Consider the following 13,782-nt stretch of genomic DNA (forward strand, 5'->3'; position numbering starts at 1 on the left):
AGGACCCCATCCCTCTTCCTATCAACAGTATGGTAACACCTGGCTGTTCAGCTTCCCTCTTTAGAACCCTGTGGACCCAACCTGAGATGTCCCTCCCCCTGGCACCTGGGAGACAACATACCATCCAGGTGTCTCTTTCATGTCCACAGAATCTCCTGGTTGCTCCTCTAATGGTTAAATCTTCTCTTCTCCTCCATTCCCTACTGAGCCACAGAACCAGAGTCCTGGCCACTGTGGCTTTTCCCTGGTAGATTGTTTCCCATGGTATCCAAAGCAGTATACTTATTATTGAGTGGAATGGCAACAGGGATACTCTGGACTGTCTAGCCATTCCCTTTTCCTCTCCTGACAGTCACCCAGCTACCTGCTTTCTGCAGCTTGGGAATGACTACCTCGCTGTAGCTCCTATCACCTTCTCATTCTCCAGTATGAACCAGAGGTCATCTAGCTGCTGCTCCACTCTTAACATGATGTGTAAGGAGATACAGCCTGATGCACCTCATGCACATGTAGTTATCAGAGAGACTGGAGGACTCTGAGTTCCCACATTCACATGAAGAAAACACCACTGACCCTTGGCCCTTTCTTCCTGTACCAGCTATGCACTACTCGACAAAGAGAGAAAGGAACTTACCCAGATCATTTGCTTCTTCTTGCATAAGCCTCTTGAGTCAAAACCTGAAACTAACCACTCTAACACTGACCCGCTCCCACATTGGCCACTCTGGTTAAACCCAAGATCATTTTATTGGCCTTTTCCCAAGTACTTAATATATCGCGATGATTGAACTCTGCTGAAAAGTCAGGAAAGGCCCTGAGCTCTTTTAAAATCTCATGCTACCTCACTGAAACAAGCGACTGCTTGTGATGATTAAAACTCTTCCTGCCATCCCCATGTATAAGGCACAAATCAGGATTATGTTGGATACTCACCATTTAACTGGATTAGTGCAGCTCCAACAATGCACAAGAATCTCATCAACAGGTTTGATTGGGTTCTTTCCTTCACCCTACCCAGCAATTCAGTCAGTGGCTACAGTGTGCCTCATTTATAAAAGGTATGGAAATTTCTCATCTAGACCACTCTAACTGCATCTCATGAACTTGCAATCTCTGTCACTAGAGAGGACAAGGGCAACCAGTGCATTGGAATGCATATCCTCCTGATTCGGAGGTGTTCCTTTATTATCGGTAGGTGAAACTCTGGGAACTCCCTTCCCAACAGCACAGTGGGAGTTTCTTCACTGGGACTGAAGGTGCTACCATCTTCTCATGGGTAATGTGGAATGGATGTTGCTAGTAACACACAGATCTTGAAGATGAATGAAACCGATGTGCGTTTATTTTTTGTTGCATTTCAGGGTAGCCCTGACAATGTTTTAATTAGATAAAAGCTCTCACTGATGTGATTCACAGTGAGTCTCCTTGGCGTTCATTTTCTGTTGATGTCTAGCCACCTGCTACGTGGAAGTTGTTCACCAGGCCAGTGTTTATTGGTTGTTGCTAGGTCTCCCCTTCCATTTCAAGAACTGTCTCAGAAGGCTTAGCTGTGTGAGGAGTCAGATAATGCAAGGGTGGATATCCTTCCCTCAAGGCATTAGTAAATAAGACAGATGTTTACAATAATCCAGTAGTTTCAGAGGCACCATTACAAATTCTAGAATTTTGTTTCAGATTTCCTTAATTACTGTGAATTCCACAATTGCTATGGTAGGACTTGAACTTGTCTTTGGATCCAGACCTCTGAACACATGTCTAGTAACTTAACCATAACGCATCATTATTGTATAATACTCTCGTACTCGGGTGTACGTTTTGACAGAACTATTAGTAACTAAAATTTTACACAGCAACATCATATTAATGTCCAAAATTAGAATATTAATAGAATTTTGTTTGTTCTATTCAGCAGTTTGGTGTTTTGATGTTTTAATCATAAAATATAGCTGGTGACCCTATTAGCAATATGAATATATTTTCCTTGGATAACTCTCACATCAAAGCAATTTTAAGATCTTTTCCTGCCATTCTTTAAGGTTAATTGATATCAAATTATATCAGCTAATATGGTTTCTAGCTACTTCACATCCAGGTTAGAGTAAGGAATATCGATGGCAATCTCCTCATGTGGATAATGAATCCGAAACTTCGGTGTTAAAATAACAATCAGGGATAAGGGATGAAAATTGTTTTCAAATGAAATGTAAGCAGATATCAGAGCTATTAAAATTATCTTACAATGTATAATAATAACTTTAAAAAGCATCTTATTTCATTAGCAAGATTGGCAAAGAATTGATAATGGACCAGCTAATTTCAATTATTAACTGAACCAGAGTGATGGAATTACTTGTGAAAGCCTGGAATGCTTGTTGCTTGGCTCCTAATATTCCTGTGAGACAGTGCACCGTATAGGGGAATCTAAGCAGGAAAGCAGAAGTTCATTCGTGCCATGTCATGAAAGCTGTGGCTGATTATACGCCAGAAGTGATTTTGTGCAAAAACTGATGATCCTCATCTTCTACTATGCTGGAACCAATAACACTGATTTTCAAATGAATAACATGGGAAATGTCAAGATGATGACAGACTGAAACCACATATTACAAAAAGGACATTATTCTAAAATTATCTAAAAGTTTGCAGGAAATAAAATGCAAAAAACCAAACCCAAGCTGGATAATGTGTTAAGAGAAACACAGAATGTTAGCGTAGTTTTGTATGTACATCCAGAGTAAGTAGAATTTTTTTTTTTAAATTATGTTTTTCAAGGAACAGACATTAAAAGAATTACAGTGTCCTGTTGCAAAATTTTTGACTCTACTGACAGGATATATATCTTATGGCAATGTATCATAGTTGCAGAATATGTATTTCCAAGATTGTTAACCTCTCCTAAGAAATGAAAGTTGTTAAAATTGTATGGTACAAAAATTAGTCTTTCTATAATATTTGAGAATGAGATTTTATTTGCCTGTGCATATCAACATATTACACAAATTGATGTTTTTTCTTCAATTTTAATTTCAGCTCCAACGAATTTATTGATCAACTCCATTGAATCTCAAACAAGTGACAAGGATGAAATGGCGTTGTTGAATGAAATACTAAATGGGACATCACTGGAAGAGGGTGACTTCAGCAGAGAATGGCAAGCAGTATTTGGAGAAGGTCTGCATTCACCAAACCATCCAACAGCTGGTGAATCGGACCAATCTCCCTCTCCTTCAAGCTTCCTCCCTTCTCAACTGTTTGACAAAAGCTTGGGAGATCTATCATCTTCAGTTACTGGTAAGTATAGAAATATGAAAATAATAGCACCTTGAACATTTTTTCATTGATAATGCTGTTGTGTTCTTGATAAATCTTTGAAGTAATATTCCAAATCCATATTAGAAGGTTTGCAATTTAATTTTAGCAGATTCTAGTTGATCCATTTTCAAGGCTAAATCTCCAATTTTGCACAAATATAAATGAACTCCATCCTTCTCTCAATTAATTGAGAATGTATTTAGCCCAAAATAAAGGCTCAGCCTGGAAGCTTTCCTATTTATTTTCCTCCCCAATTCAGACAATGAGTAATAAAACTATTTGAGAAAAGAAAAGACTGAAGGTTTACTCCTGCTTTTATTTCTCTGCGTTCTTTAAGCCTGTTCTCCCTCACAGCCTTTGTCCACTTTCCTAATTGATCATTTTGCCTGAACTCATCAAGGATCCAAAGATCTATTGATTGAAACCTGGGTAAAATTGAAGGACAGAGCATTTTAAAAAAAACCCTGAGGTTGATTATTGCAAAACATGCAACCCAAAAGAAAATGATTTATCAGCTCAATCATCTGCTCGATTCCTTATCCTGTAGTCATTTACCCTACCGAGTGAGGGGAAAAAAAGACTCAGTCTCAGCTACATAGAGCAATCCTAACAATCCCTCTCAGAATCCGGTACGTCTCAATTGAAGCACCTCTCGTTCTTCTAAACTCCAAGGAGATGGGCCCAACTTCTTCACAGGACAGGACTAGGAATTTATACTGCAAAGTATACTAAAATTATATTTTAAAGTTCTACTACATTGACTAATTCCAGTACGTTTCTCCTCTGGTATTCTTGTGATTTCAATACCCACCTTTCCTATGTGCTGTACAAATATAGTAAGGTTAATTTGCCTTGGCCCAGGTCTCAAGTGTGACAGGTTAAGGAACAAGAATGCTTAGAGAATACTGCTTAGCACTGGCTTTAAACTGCTATTTCTACTGTGCAATAATGTGTGTGGTGAAGTTTGTCAGACAGTCCAGTACATAGGTGACATTGGCAATTTAGCCACGCAAGTCTTCACCTTTACATAAGCTCACGGTGAATCTGATTGTAGCCTTTGTTTGAAACTTTAGTCTGTATTTCATTATAGAAACATACATAGAAAAATTATGTAGCCATTCAACCCCTGTCTCATTAACAAATTAGCTTTAAACAATTTATATTCTCTGCTTCAACTACTCTTTGTAGGAGAACAATCAAATGCTCACGACCATATTTTTAAAAAAAGTTTCACTTCATCCGAGTCTTAAAAGGGCAGCCTCGTACTTTTAAATGCCACAGAACGGCACCGGAGGGGCTCAACCAGTCAAGCAGCACTTCTGAAGAGAAATGGTTAGTCAGTGTCTCGGATCAAGACCGTTCATTTGGGCTCACTCTCTTACTTTTAAACAGTCATTTCTGTAATCACCCTACTCTCCCTCAGTCAGGTGCTGGTAAACGTGTTGCCTCGGGTTGTGCGAGCCCTTGAAATTCTGATGGCTCTCACTTTCCACAAACAAGTGTGTCCATAAACTGCTGAAAGTGTTCTAACTCAACATCAACTATCACCATTGTGCATCGACTAGATTGGATGTATGTCCACAATGCCTCAGTCTTAAAATTTATTATTCCAATGTTCAAATTCCTCCTCATCCTCAAGTATATAATCTCCTCCAGCCTATAGACTAAATTTCCTCCCACTCTGCATCCTTGTGTTACCCTCACCTCCATACTCCACGATGAGCAGCTGAGCTTTCAGCAATTAGATTAAAAGTTCTGGGACTTCTCTGGCTAATCTTTTCCCGTCTCTCTCCCTTGTACTTTTCCCCAATTTAAGATAGTCCTTGAAAGCTACTCTTTGACTATATTTTTGGTTAGCTATCCTAATATCCCCTTCTTCAGCTGGGAATCCGCATTTTACTGTACTCCTATGAAACATTCTGGTGGCACAGTAGTGTAGTGATTAGCACAATTCTTTATTGTATAGGTGACCCGGGTTCAATTCCCACTGCTGCCTATAAGGCTTTCTCCTCGTGACCACATGGCTTTCCTCCAGGTGCTCCAGATGTACCGGTTTGTAGGTTATTTGTTCATTGTAAATTGTCCTGTGGTTAGGCTAGGGTTAAATTGGGGGTTGCTGAGGCAACACAGCTTGAAAAGCCAGAAGGGCCTACTCCACGCTGCATCTCAATAAATAAAAATAAATATATTTTACTGAATTCAAAGATTATATTAAATGTAATTTGTTGTAAAGTTATTACCATTCTGCAGATGCCCCCTCCCTAATACTGTTCTCTGAGCAAAGGACAGAGGTAATGTGGAGCACAAAATGTCAGCGAATGCGCATAGTGCCAATACAGGGTTTTGACCAAAAACGTCAACAGTTCCTTTCCCCTCACAGATGCTACTCAACCTATTTAGTTTTTCCAGCAGATTATTTGTTGCTTCAGGTAGAAGAATGAGAGCTGGAATAAATGGGTGTAAATTCCTCTGGGTCAGTAGGCATGGGCAAATCAGCAGCCTTTTTTTCCTTTATAAGTGCATTCAATTTTATATTCCATCCTGATATGAATTTTACCACGGGTAACACAGAATCAAATGTGCATGGCAGCCAACTAGATTAAAGAAAGAGAGATCTAGTAATGTTGTTGGATGCTAGATTTTTGCTTTTGACTTCAGTGCGATCCAAATTAATAAAATGGAAATAATTCTGTTCTAAATGTCAGTCCAATTCCTGGTTGTCATGGGTTTGTAGCACAAATGATTCTCAAATTCTGCACCAACCGGCATCTCATTCTACAAGATCACAGTAATGGGATGTGCTTGGGGTGTATTCTAGTTCACACTACACCCGTCTATGTATTAACAAAAACAAAGTCCTGGAAATGGCAAGTCAGGAAACATCTGTGGAAAGAGAAATTAATTTAACTTTTCCAGTCTCAATCCCTTGTTTCCACCAATTTGTGTGTTTTTTTTTCAGATTTCCAGCATCTGTACTTATTTTGTTATTTTTATTATCTAAGTGAAACTGGACTTGGGTCTATTTAATGTTGGCATTGGTTGCTTGCTGTGGAGTGCATTCCATTGTACAGTATTTGTACTTCATGCACAAAAATTAAAAAAGAAAAAGTGGAAGTAGTGACAGAAATAGAGGCATGGAGGGCTCAGAGAGGTTGTGATGATGTATTCCAGGATATTAAGAATGATTTTAAAATATATCCTTGCAAATATTACATGACCTTTCAATTATCTAATATTTTCTTTAAGCTATTTTTTATAGTAAGATTTTATCTTAATTTGTCTTGTTCTTCAAACTGAGTTCCCATCAAAATAGATCTTGCCCACTTATGGGTCTCAGGAAAAAAAGTATGTTTTTTCATTGATAAATATGTGTCACTTGTTAAAAAATTGTAAGTATAATCACCTGTCAAAATCAGTATTGTGTTTAAGCATTTCGCCTTTTTAAACAAAAAGTTATTCCAAGTATGAGAAGTGCTTTCTATTTAGTGATATCTTATTGTACCTCTCAAAAAATGGACTCTCAATTTTGAAATAAAAATTTATCATCAAGGGGCCTGCCCTGATTTCAGGCAGGATGTATGCATGAGTTTAATTTGCATACAAATTACAGGGCAGTGATTGATGTAGACACTTCCCGTGGCAGTTTCACTACCAGGAGGTTTGCAGTTGGCTGACCTTGGTTAAATAATTTAAATTAATATTTGCTTGTATGCTCGAGAAGCTGGAGTACTGTAGTGACAGTGGAGGAAAAACACATCTAATTCAGTATTGCCTCCTGCTCGATTTATTACAATGATAAAAAGAGCATTTTTGAATCAGAAAATGTTGGGTTAAGCAAATAGCCAATTCTTTTTAAAAATAGCTCTTTTGGAATAAATTTGCTCATCAATTGTACAGTTCTTATTTTAATGTGATGGTGAACATGTTTGTTTTGGTTTCTGCCTTTTGTATATAACCAATTTATAATGGGTAACACATCTGTGTTAAGGATTTGAATGACAGTGGTTAATGTGGTTAGTAGTTTTGTGAAGGACAGAAGTTAGTGGAGTAGTAATGGGACAATGTGTTGAAGAGGGCATTTGACACATGTCCTCACTCAGGACACTGGGTACAGGAGTCGAAATGTCATATTACGTCCATTCTGTGTTTTTAAAATAAACTACTACTGACATCCCCCACTATACTTTCCACCAATCACTGTAAAATTATGCCCCCTCATACAAGCCATTTCAAGTCAAGTCAAGTCAAGTCATTTTTTATTGTCATTTCGACCATTACTGCTGGTACAGTACACAGTAGTACACAGTAAAAATGAGACAATGTTTTTCAGGACCACAGTGCTACATGAACAATACAAAAACTACACTGAACTATGTAAAACAACACAAAACTACACTAGACTACAGACCTACCCAGGACTGCATAAGGTGCACAAAACAGTGCAGGCATTACAATAAATAATAAACAAGACAATAGGCACAATAGAGGGCAGTAGGTTGGTGTCAGTCCGGGCTCTGGGTATTGAGGAGTCTGATGGCTTGGGGGAAGAAACTGTTACATAGTCTGGTCATGAGAGCCCGAATGCTTCGGTGCCTTTTGCCAGATGGCAGGAGGGAGAAGTTTGTATGAGGGGTGCATGGGGTCCTTCATAATGCTGTTTGCTTTATGGATACAGCACGTGGTATAAATGTCTAATGGCAGGAAGAGAGACCCCAATGATCTTCTCAGCTGACCTCACTATCTGCTGCAGGGTCTTGCGATCCGAGACGGTGCAATTTCCGAACCAGGCAGTGATGCAGCTGCTCAGGATGCTCTCAATACAACCTCTGTAGAATGTGGTGAGGATGGGGGGTGGGGGATGGACTTTTCTCAGCCTTCGCAGGAAGCAGAGATGCTGCTGGGCTTTCTTTGCTATGAAGCTGGTGTTGAAGGACCAAGTGAGATTCTCTGCCAGGTGAACACCAAGAAATTTGGTGCTCTTGACGATCACTACGAAGGAGCCGTCGATATTCCGCGGAGAGCGGTCACTCCGTGTCCTCCTGAAGTCAACAAGCATCTCTTTTGTTTTATTTGCATCCAGAGACAGGTTGTTGGCTCTGCACCAGTCCGTTAGCCACTGCACCTCCTCTCTGTATGCTGACTCATTGTTCTTGCTGATGAGACCCACCACGGTCGTGTCATCGGCGAACTTGATTATGTGGTTCGAGCTGTGTATTGCTGCACAGTCGTGGGTTAGCAGAGTGAATGGCAGTGGACTGAGCACACAGCCCTGGGGGGCCCCCATTCTCAGTGTGATGGTGTTGGAGACGCTGCTCCCAATCTGGACTGACTGAGGTCTCCCAGTCAGGAAGTCTAGGATCCAGTTGCAATGGAGGCGTTCAGGCTCAGTAGACTCAGCTTTCCAATCAGTTTCTGAGGAATGATTGTGTTGAATGCTGAACTGAAGTCTATGAACACCATTTGAACAAATGTGTCTTTTTTGTCCAGGTGAGTTAGGGCCAGGTGGAGGGTGATGGCAATGGCGTCGTCTGTTGAACTGTTGGGACGGTACGTGAACTGCAGGGGCTCCAGTGAGGGGGGCAGCGGGGTCTTGATGTGCCTCATGACGAGCCTCTCAAAACACTTCATGATGATGGATGTGAGTGCAACGGGGCGGTAGTCATTGAGGCAGGACACTGAAGACTTCTTCGGCACGGGGTTGGGGACTTCTGCTCTGAAGATACAAACGCCTGAAAGCATTTACCAACGCATAAGGACAGATTCCATCCCACTGTTTTCAGATTCTTGAATGGAACTCTTGTATGATAAAATGGACTCTAGACCTCACTATCTATCTTGTTATGATCTTTCACTTTATTGTTTACCTGTACTGCACTCTTTCAGGAGCTTTTACACCTTATTCAGCATTGTCTTTTTTTTACCTTATTCTATCTCTGTGCACCGTGCAATGATCAGATCTGTATCAAGAGTACGCAGGACAAGCTTTTCATTGTATCTTGGTACATGTGGCATTCATGAAACAATACCAATACTAGCACCAGTGTACTACATTATTAAAAAGGACAATCTTGTTTCTGGAAGTTTGCTGTACTCTAACAGGCAACAATGAGCACAATTCAGAAGTACTCTGTTTCTTGTCCATATTGTCACCCGGTGAGAGAAATGAAAGAAGACACTAATGAACAAGTCTTTCACTGCATGCAATCAAACTGAAACAAAACAACATAACTTGAACTGCACAAAATAGCTCTGTTTTAACGTGCACATTTGTAAATCTGTGATACTAATCCAATTAGTGTTGATGGATTAGTATCACAGATTATGACAAACAGATGTTGCCAGACCCACTGAGTTCCTCCAGCAGTTTATTTTTTACTTATGACAAGTTGTGTGTGGTATAGAATGGTTTAAAGCTGATTGATTATGTTTCTTTACAACATCTGTTCATAAATGTCCTCAGTAACTGGCAGCAGTGTAAAAACATGTGTATTGCAGTTTTTTTATATATACACATTCCATGTGTTTGAATACTTTGCTCATTTCTTTTTAAGGTTGGACAGCAGCCGGCCTCAATCTTCAACCTGCATTTCAGTCAAAAGAGCAGCTAAACGGATTCATTGGGGATATGAGTAAGAATCCATTAAAAGGTCATTGTTCCATCGGCCGTGTGTGTGTGTGTGTGTGTGTGTGTGTGTGTGCGTGCGCGCTGTATCTGAATATCATATAGTGCATGAATTGAGATATTCGAAGTCCAGTAATTGGGGCAGGTAAAGTTTATTAAATGAGATCCTCAGTAGTGGGTACAAAAGCAACAAGTCCATCTGTCTGAAATGCATTGGTCTTGCCAGAATATTCAGTACATCACAGTTCCTGATAATGTTTACCTCTATTTGGAGAAAGGTTGCACGGTGGGTTCAGTAGCAGAGTGGCTACATTACTGGGCTAATATCGTAAGTTAACATTTTCACCATGGTAGCTGGGGAACAAAGGCAAGTAATTAAATTCTGCATTAAAAATGTTAGTACTACTGAAAATACTGGATTGTTTAAAATAAAAGATATTTGATTCATGGATGTCCTTCGGGAAAGGAAATCTGCTTCCCTTAATCAATCTGGCCTGTGAGTGACTCCAGAATCACCAATTTAGTTGACTCATGACTGGTTACTCGGCTCAGGGGAATTAGGAATGAGTAGTAAACACAGGCTTTGTTTGTGATGATCAAATGCCCTGTAGTAATGTTAATGCCATCTTCACAAAACTTGGAGGAGGTAATCATTCGGAACTTCAGTCCGTTCACAGTAACAGCATTGAGTTTTATATCAGACTGGTGACTTCTGACTCCTCGCTCACTACAGTCCATTCCGGCATCTAGCTTCTCAGTGTCCAGAATTACAGTATGCGTTTTCCCCTGAGGTCACCTTTCAGTGTACGGGATGTCTTGGGTCAGGTGCAGAGTATTCTGAAAGGAGAGGGTGACCAGCCAGAAGTCTTGGTACATGTTGGTACCAATGACATAGGTAGAAAAAGGGAGGAGGTCCTGAAGAGAGAACTCAGGGAGTTAGGTAGGAAGCTGAAAGGCAGGACCTCCAGTGTAGTAATCTTAGGGTTGCTGCCTGTGCCACATGCCAGCGTGTGCAAGAATAGCATGATCAAGCTTACTAATGTGTGGCTGAGAGACTGGTGTAGGGGGCAGGGATTCTGATTCCTGGATCACTGAGGCCTCTTCTGTGGGAGGTACGACCTGTACAAAAAGGACGATTACATCTGAACCCAAAGGCTCCAATAATCACCTTTCATTCTTTTAAATTTAACTCCTTCATCCCAGAAATCATTAATGGTGAATCCCTGTTGCATTCCCTTTATGGTTGTCAATGTACCCTTTATTAAATACAACGAATCAATCTGCAGCAGTGTGGTCTCAGCAGGGCCATGTGCAAACTGAGGTATCAGCAAGATCATTTGAGTACAAAAGTATCTCAGGCTACCTAACTACCTGTTGTCAACCATTGTTCTTTGCTTGCTGCAACGGAGCCAATTTCAAATCCAATTTCCCACTTCCCCGATGGTTCCATGAGCTTTTCAAGCAATCCTGAATTGCAGGCCTTATTTAAAACCCTTGCTAAAATCCAAGTGGACCATGTTAAATGCACAGTCCGTAATGAACTTCCATATCACCTGTTGTCAAGTTAACAGAATCTTGATGAATCTTTGCTTTTCAACAGAAAGTTTTATGCTATAACTTCAAATTAAACAACAGACCTCTAATCCTTTATTGTGGCCAGGGAGAAGTGACAAATGATGGTCCAGAATTTCCTCCTTTGCATCTTTTACTAACGTCACCATTTCATCCCGACCTGGGAATTTATTCACAGATCCTTTAAACAGGTTGCAGCTCTGTTGGTTATGTTGATTGAAACTCACGTGATAATTGGATGAACTTTTTTTGCCCTTTTCAGAAAGGAGCTTAAAGATTTGTTCCTCCATCTCTCCCTGACTGTTTGGGGTCAGTTGAACATTCCCAACAGTATGCAATTGACTTTTGTCGCATTTCCTGTTTTAACATTTATTGTGAACCCTGTAGGAGATGTGATACTACATAGTTGGAGAATTCAGATTGTTGGCAGAGAAGCATGTATTCAGCATCTATGATCTGGTTACACTGAGGCTCAAAATCATATTTCATCTTCTGTGCAGAATTTGTTTGAGTAAAACTCCAGCTGTCATTTATTACAATATGAAACCTCATTTATAAAATACAATGTAATACAGTCTGGCAGATGTGCTGAATTTATTCATTCCAGGTAAAACTTGTTAGATTCAGCATGAAATATTAACAAACATCAGTTATGTTTGTATTCTGGCAAAATGTTTAGAATTCTTTCCCCTACAATTAAGATACTGTAACACCAGATTTATTAACATAATATTTCTTGTGCTTTTAGGTGCTTCGAAAAATTCAACTGACCAGTCTACATGGTTTAAACTTTTTGCTGACCTGGACCCATTATCAAACCCGGATGCAATTGGACGAACTGATGAGGAACATGAGCTCCTCAATGCATGACACACATTAGTCTAAGGTGTAATCATGACTATAATATTGTAATCTTTGGTAAGTCTATTGAATGCTGACTACTAGATCCTAATTTTCTAATCTTTCACTCATTATAACCCGCTGAAAAAAATATTTAATTATTTTTATCAGCACAAATGATAGAAATCTATTAAAAAGACAATCTGTAAATGTTGATGTCTTGTTACTAAATGATAGAGAGTAATGTCATTTTTGTTCAATTAACCAGATGTTTTCTAGGCTACTTTCTACAACCAACAATAAATCTATATAATTGGCAACACTTTTTATTCAGAGAAGCTCTGTCATTGCACAGAGCCAACTTCTACACTGAACATTTTCCTTATTCAATTACTCTCAGAGAACAAATCAGAATTTATTTTCATCAGGGGGTGGTAAAATGCTCCAGTCACTCGGAAATGTACTGTATATGTTTCTATTTTCATCAGGGAATCAATCATCTCCCCACTACATTGTACATGGCTCTGATTCTGAAATACACATTAATTCATGTTCTCAGATCATTAGTAATAGGAAAAAAAAAGCAAGTATCCATTGATATAATTAGTGGGCTCGTGGCCAAGTGGTTAAGGCATTAGACTAGCAACCTGAAGGTCGTGAGTTCAGGCCCCAGCCGAGGCAACATGTGTTGTGTCCTTGAGCAAAGCACTTAATCACACATTGCTTTGCGACGACACGGGTGCCAAGTTGTATGGGTCCTAATGCCCTTCCCTTGGATAACATTGGTGTCGTGGAGAGGGGAGACTTGCAGCATGGGCAACCGCCGGTCTTCCATACAACGTTGCCCAGGCCTGCACCCTGGAGAGTAAGACTTTCCAGGTGCAGATCCATGGTCTTGCAAGACTAATGGATGCCTTTAATTTAATTAGTTAAATTTGAGGTTGTTTTGCAATTTACATGGTAACTCCATGTGTCATTCTATTAACAGCATGGGTACTGACTGAGACATGTTGTATTGTCATTAGATGAATCAGTAGCCTTGGCAGCATTGCTGAATCAGTACGTATCTCTGAATCATGGTTAAAGAAAGAACTACTGCTTTTGGACTGGTAAGCAGAGCCGTAGCAATTTCAGCTCAAGGTTGCTCACTTCACCCTTGGCAGGAATTTCAGTCCAGAGCTTTCAATTCTCCAAAAAGGTTTGCATTATTGGTCAATTTTTACAGAGGGAGAGATGGAGGGAGACACCAAAGTGTGGGGTTAAAATTGAACCTCATCATGCTCATTTTTCTGGTAGGAAAACCAACGTGCAATACAGGTACTTAGAGTAGTCGATACATTTACAATCTAAATGAAGAGACTAATGGATGCTTTACGTTTTTTTGCTCGGCGTATACCAGCCTCTCTCATTACCAACGCTATAGATGTATTTTTAAA

General features: G+C 39.8%; 1 protein-coding gene across 4 annotated transcripts in view; it reads left to right on the forward strand.

The window, feature by feature from the left end:
* Positions 1-13,220, forward strand: part of ica1 (islet cell autoantigen 1) — a 115,971-nt gene extending 102,751 nt beyond the window's left edge. For 3 of the 4 annotated variants that reach the window (XM_072251985.1, XM_072251984.1, XM_072251986.1), the window contains exons 13-15: positions 3,031-3,291; positions 9,864-9,959; positions 12,255-13,220. In XM_072251985.1, the coding sequence (XP_072108086.1) occupies positions 3,031-3,291; positions 9,864-9,959; positions 12,255-12,376 (479 nt within the window). In that variant the 3' untranslated portion in view covers positions 12,377-13,220. The remainder of the gene's footprint in view (positions 1-3,030; positions 3,292-9,863; positions 9,960-12,254) is intronic. The other variant, XM_072251987.1, reaches the window with a different exon arrangement.
* The last annotated feature ends 562 nt before the right edge of the window (positions 13,221-13,782 follow it).

The sequence above is a fragment of the Mobula birostris genome, chromosome 3 (genome assembly GCF_030028105.1).
Source record: "Mobula birostris isolate sMobBir1 chromosome 3, sMobBir1.hap1, whole genome shotgun sequence".
Taxonomy (NCBI): Eukaryota; Metazoa; Chordata; class Chondrichthyes; order Myliobatiformes; family Myliobatidae; genus Mobula; species Mobula birostris.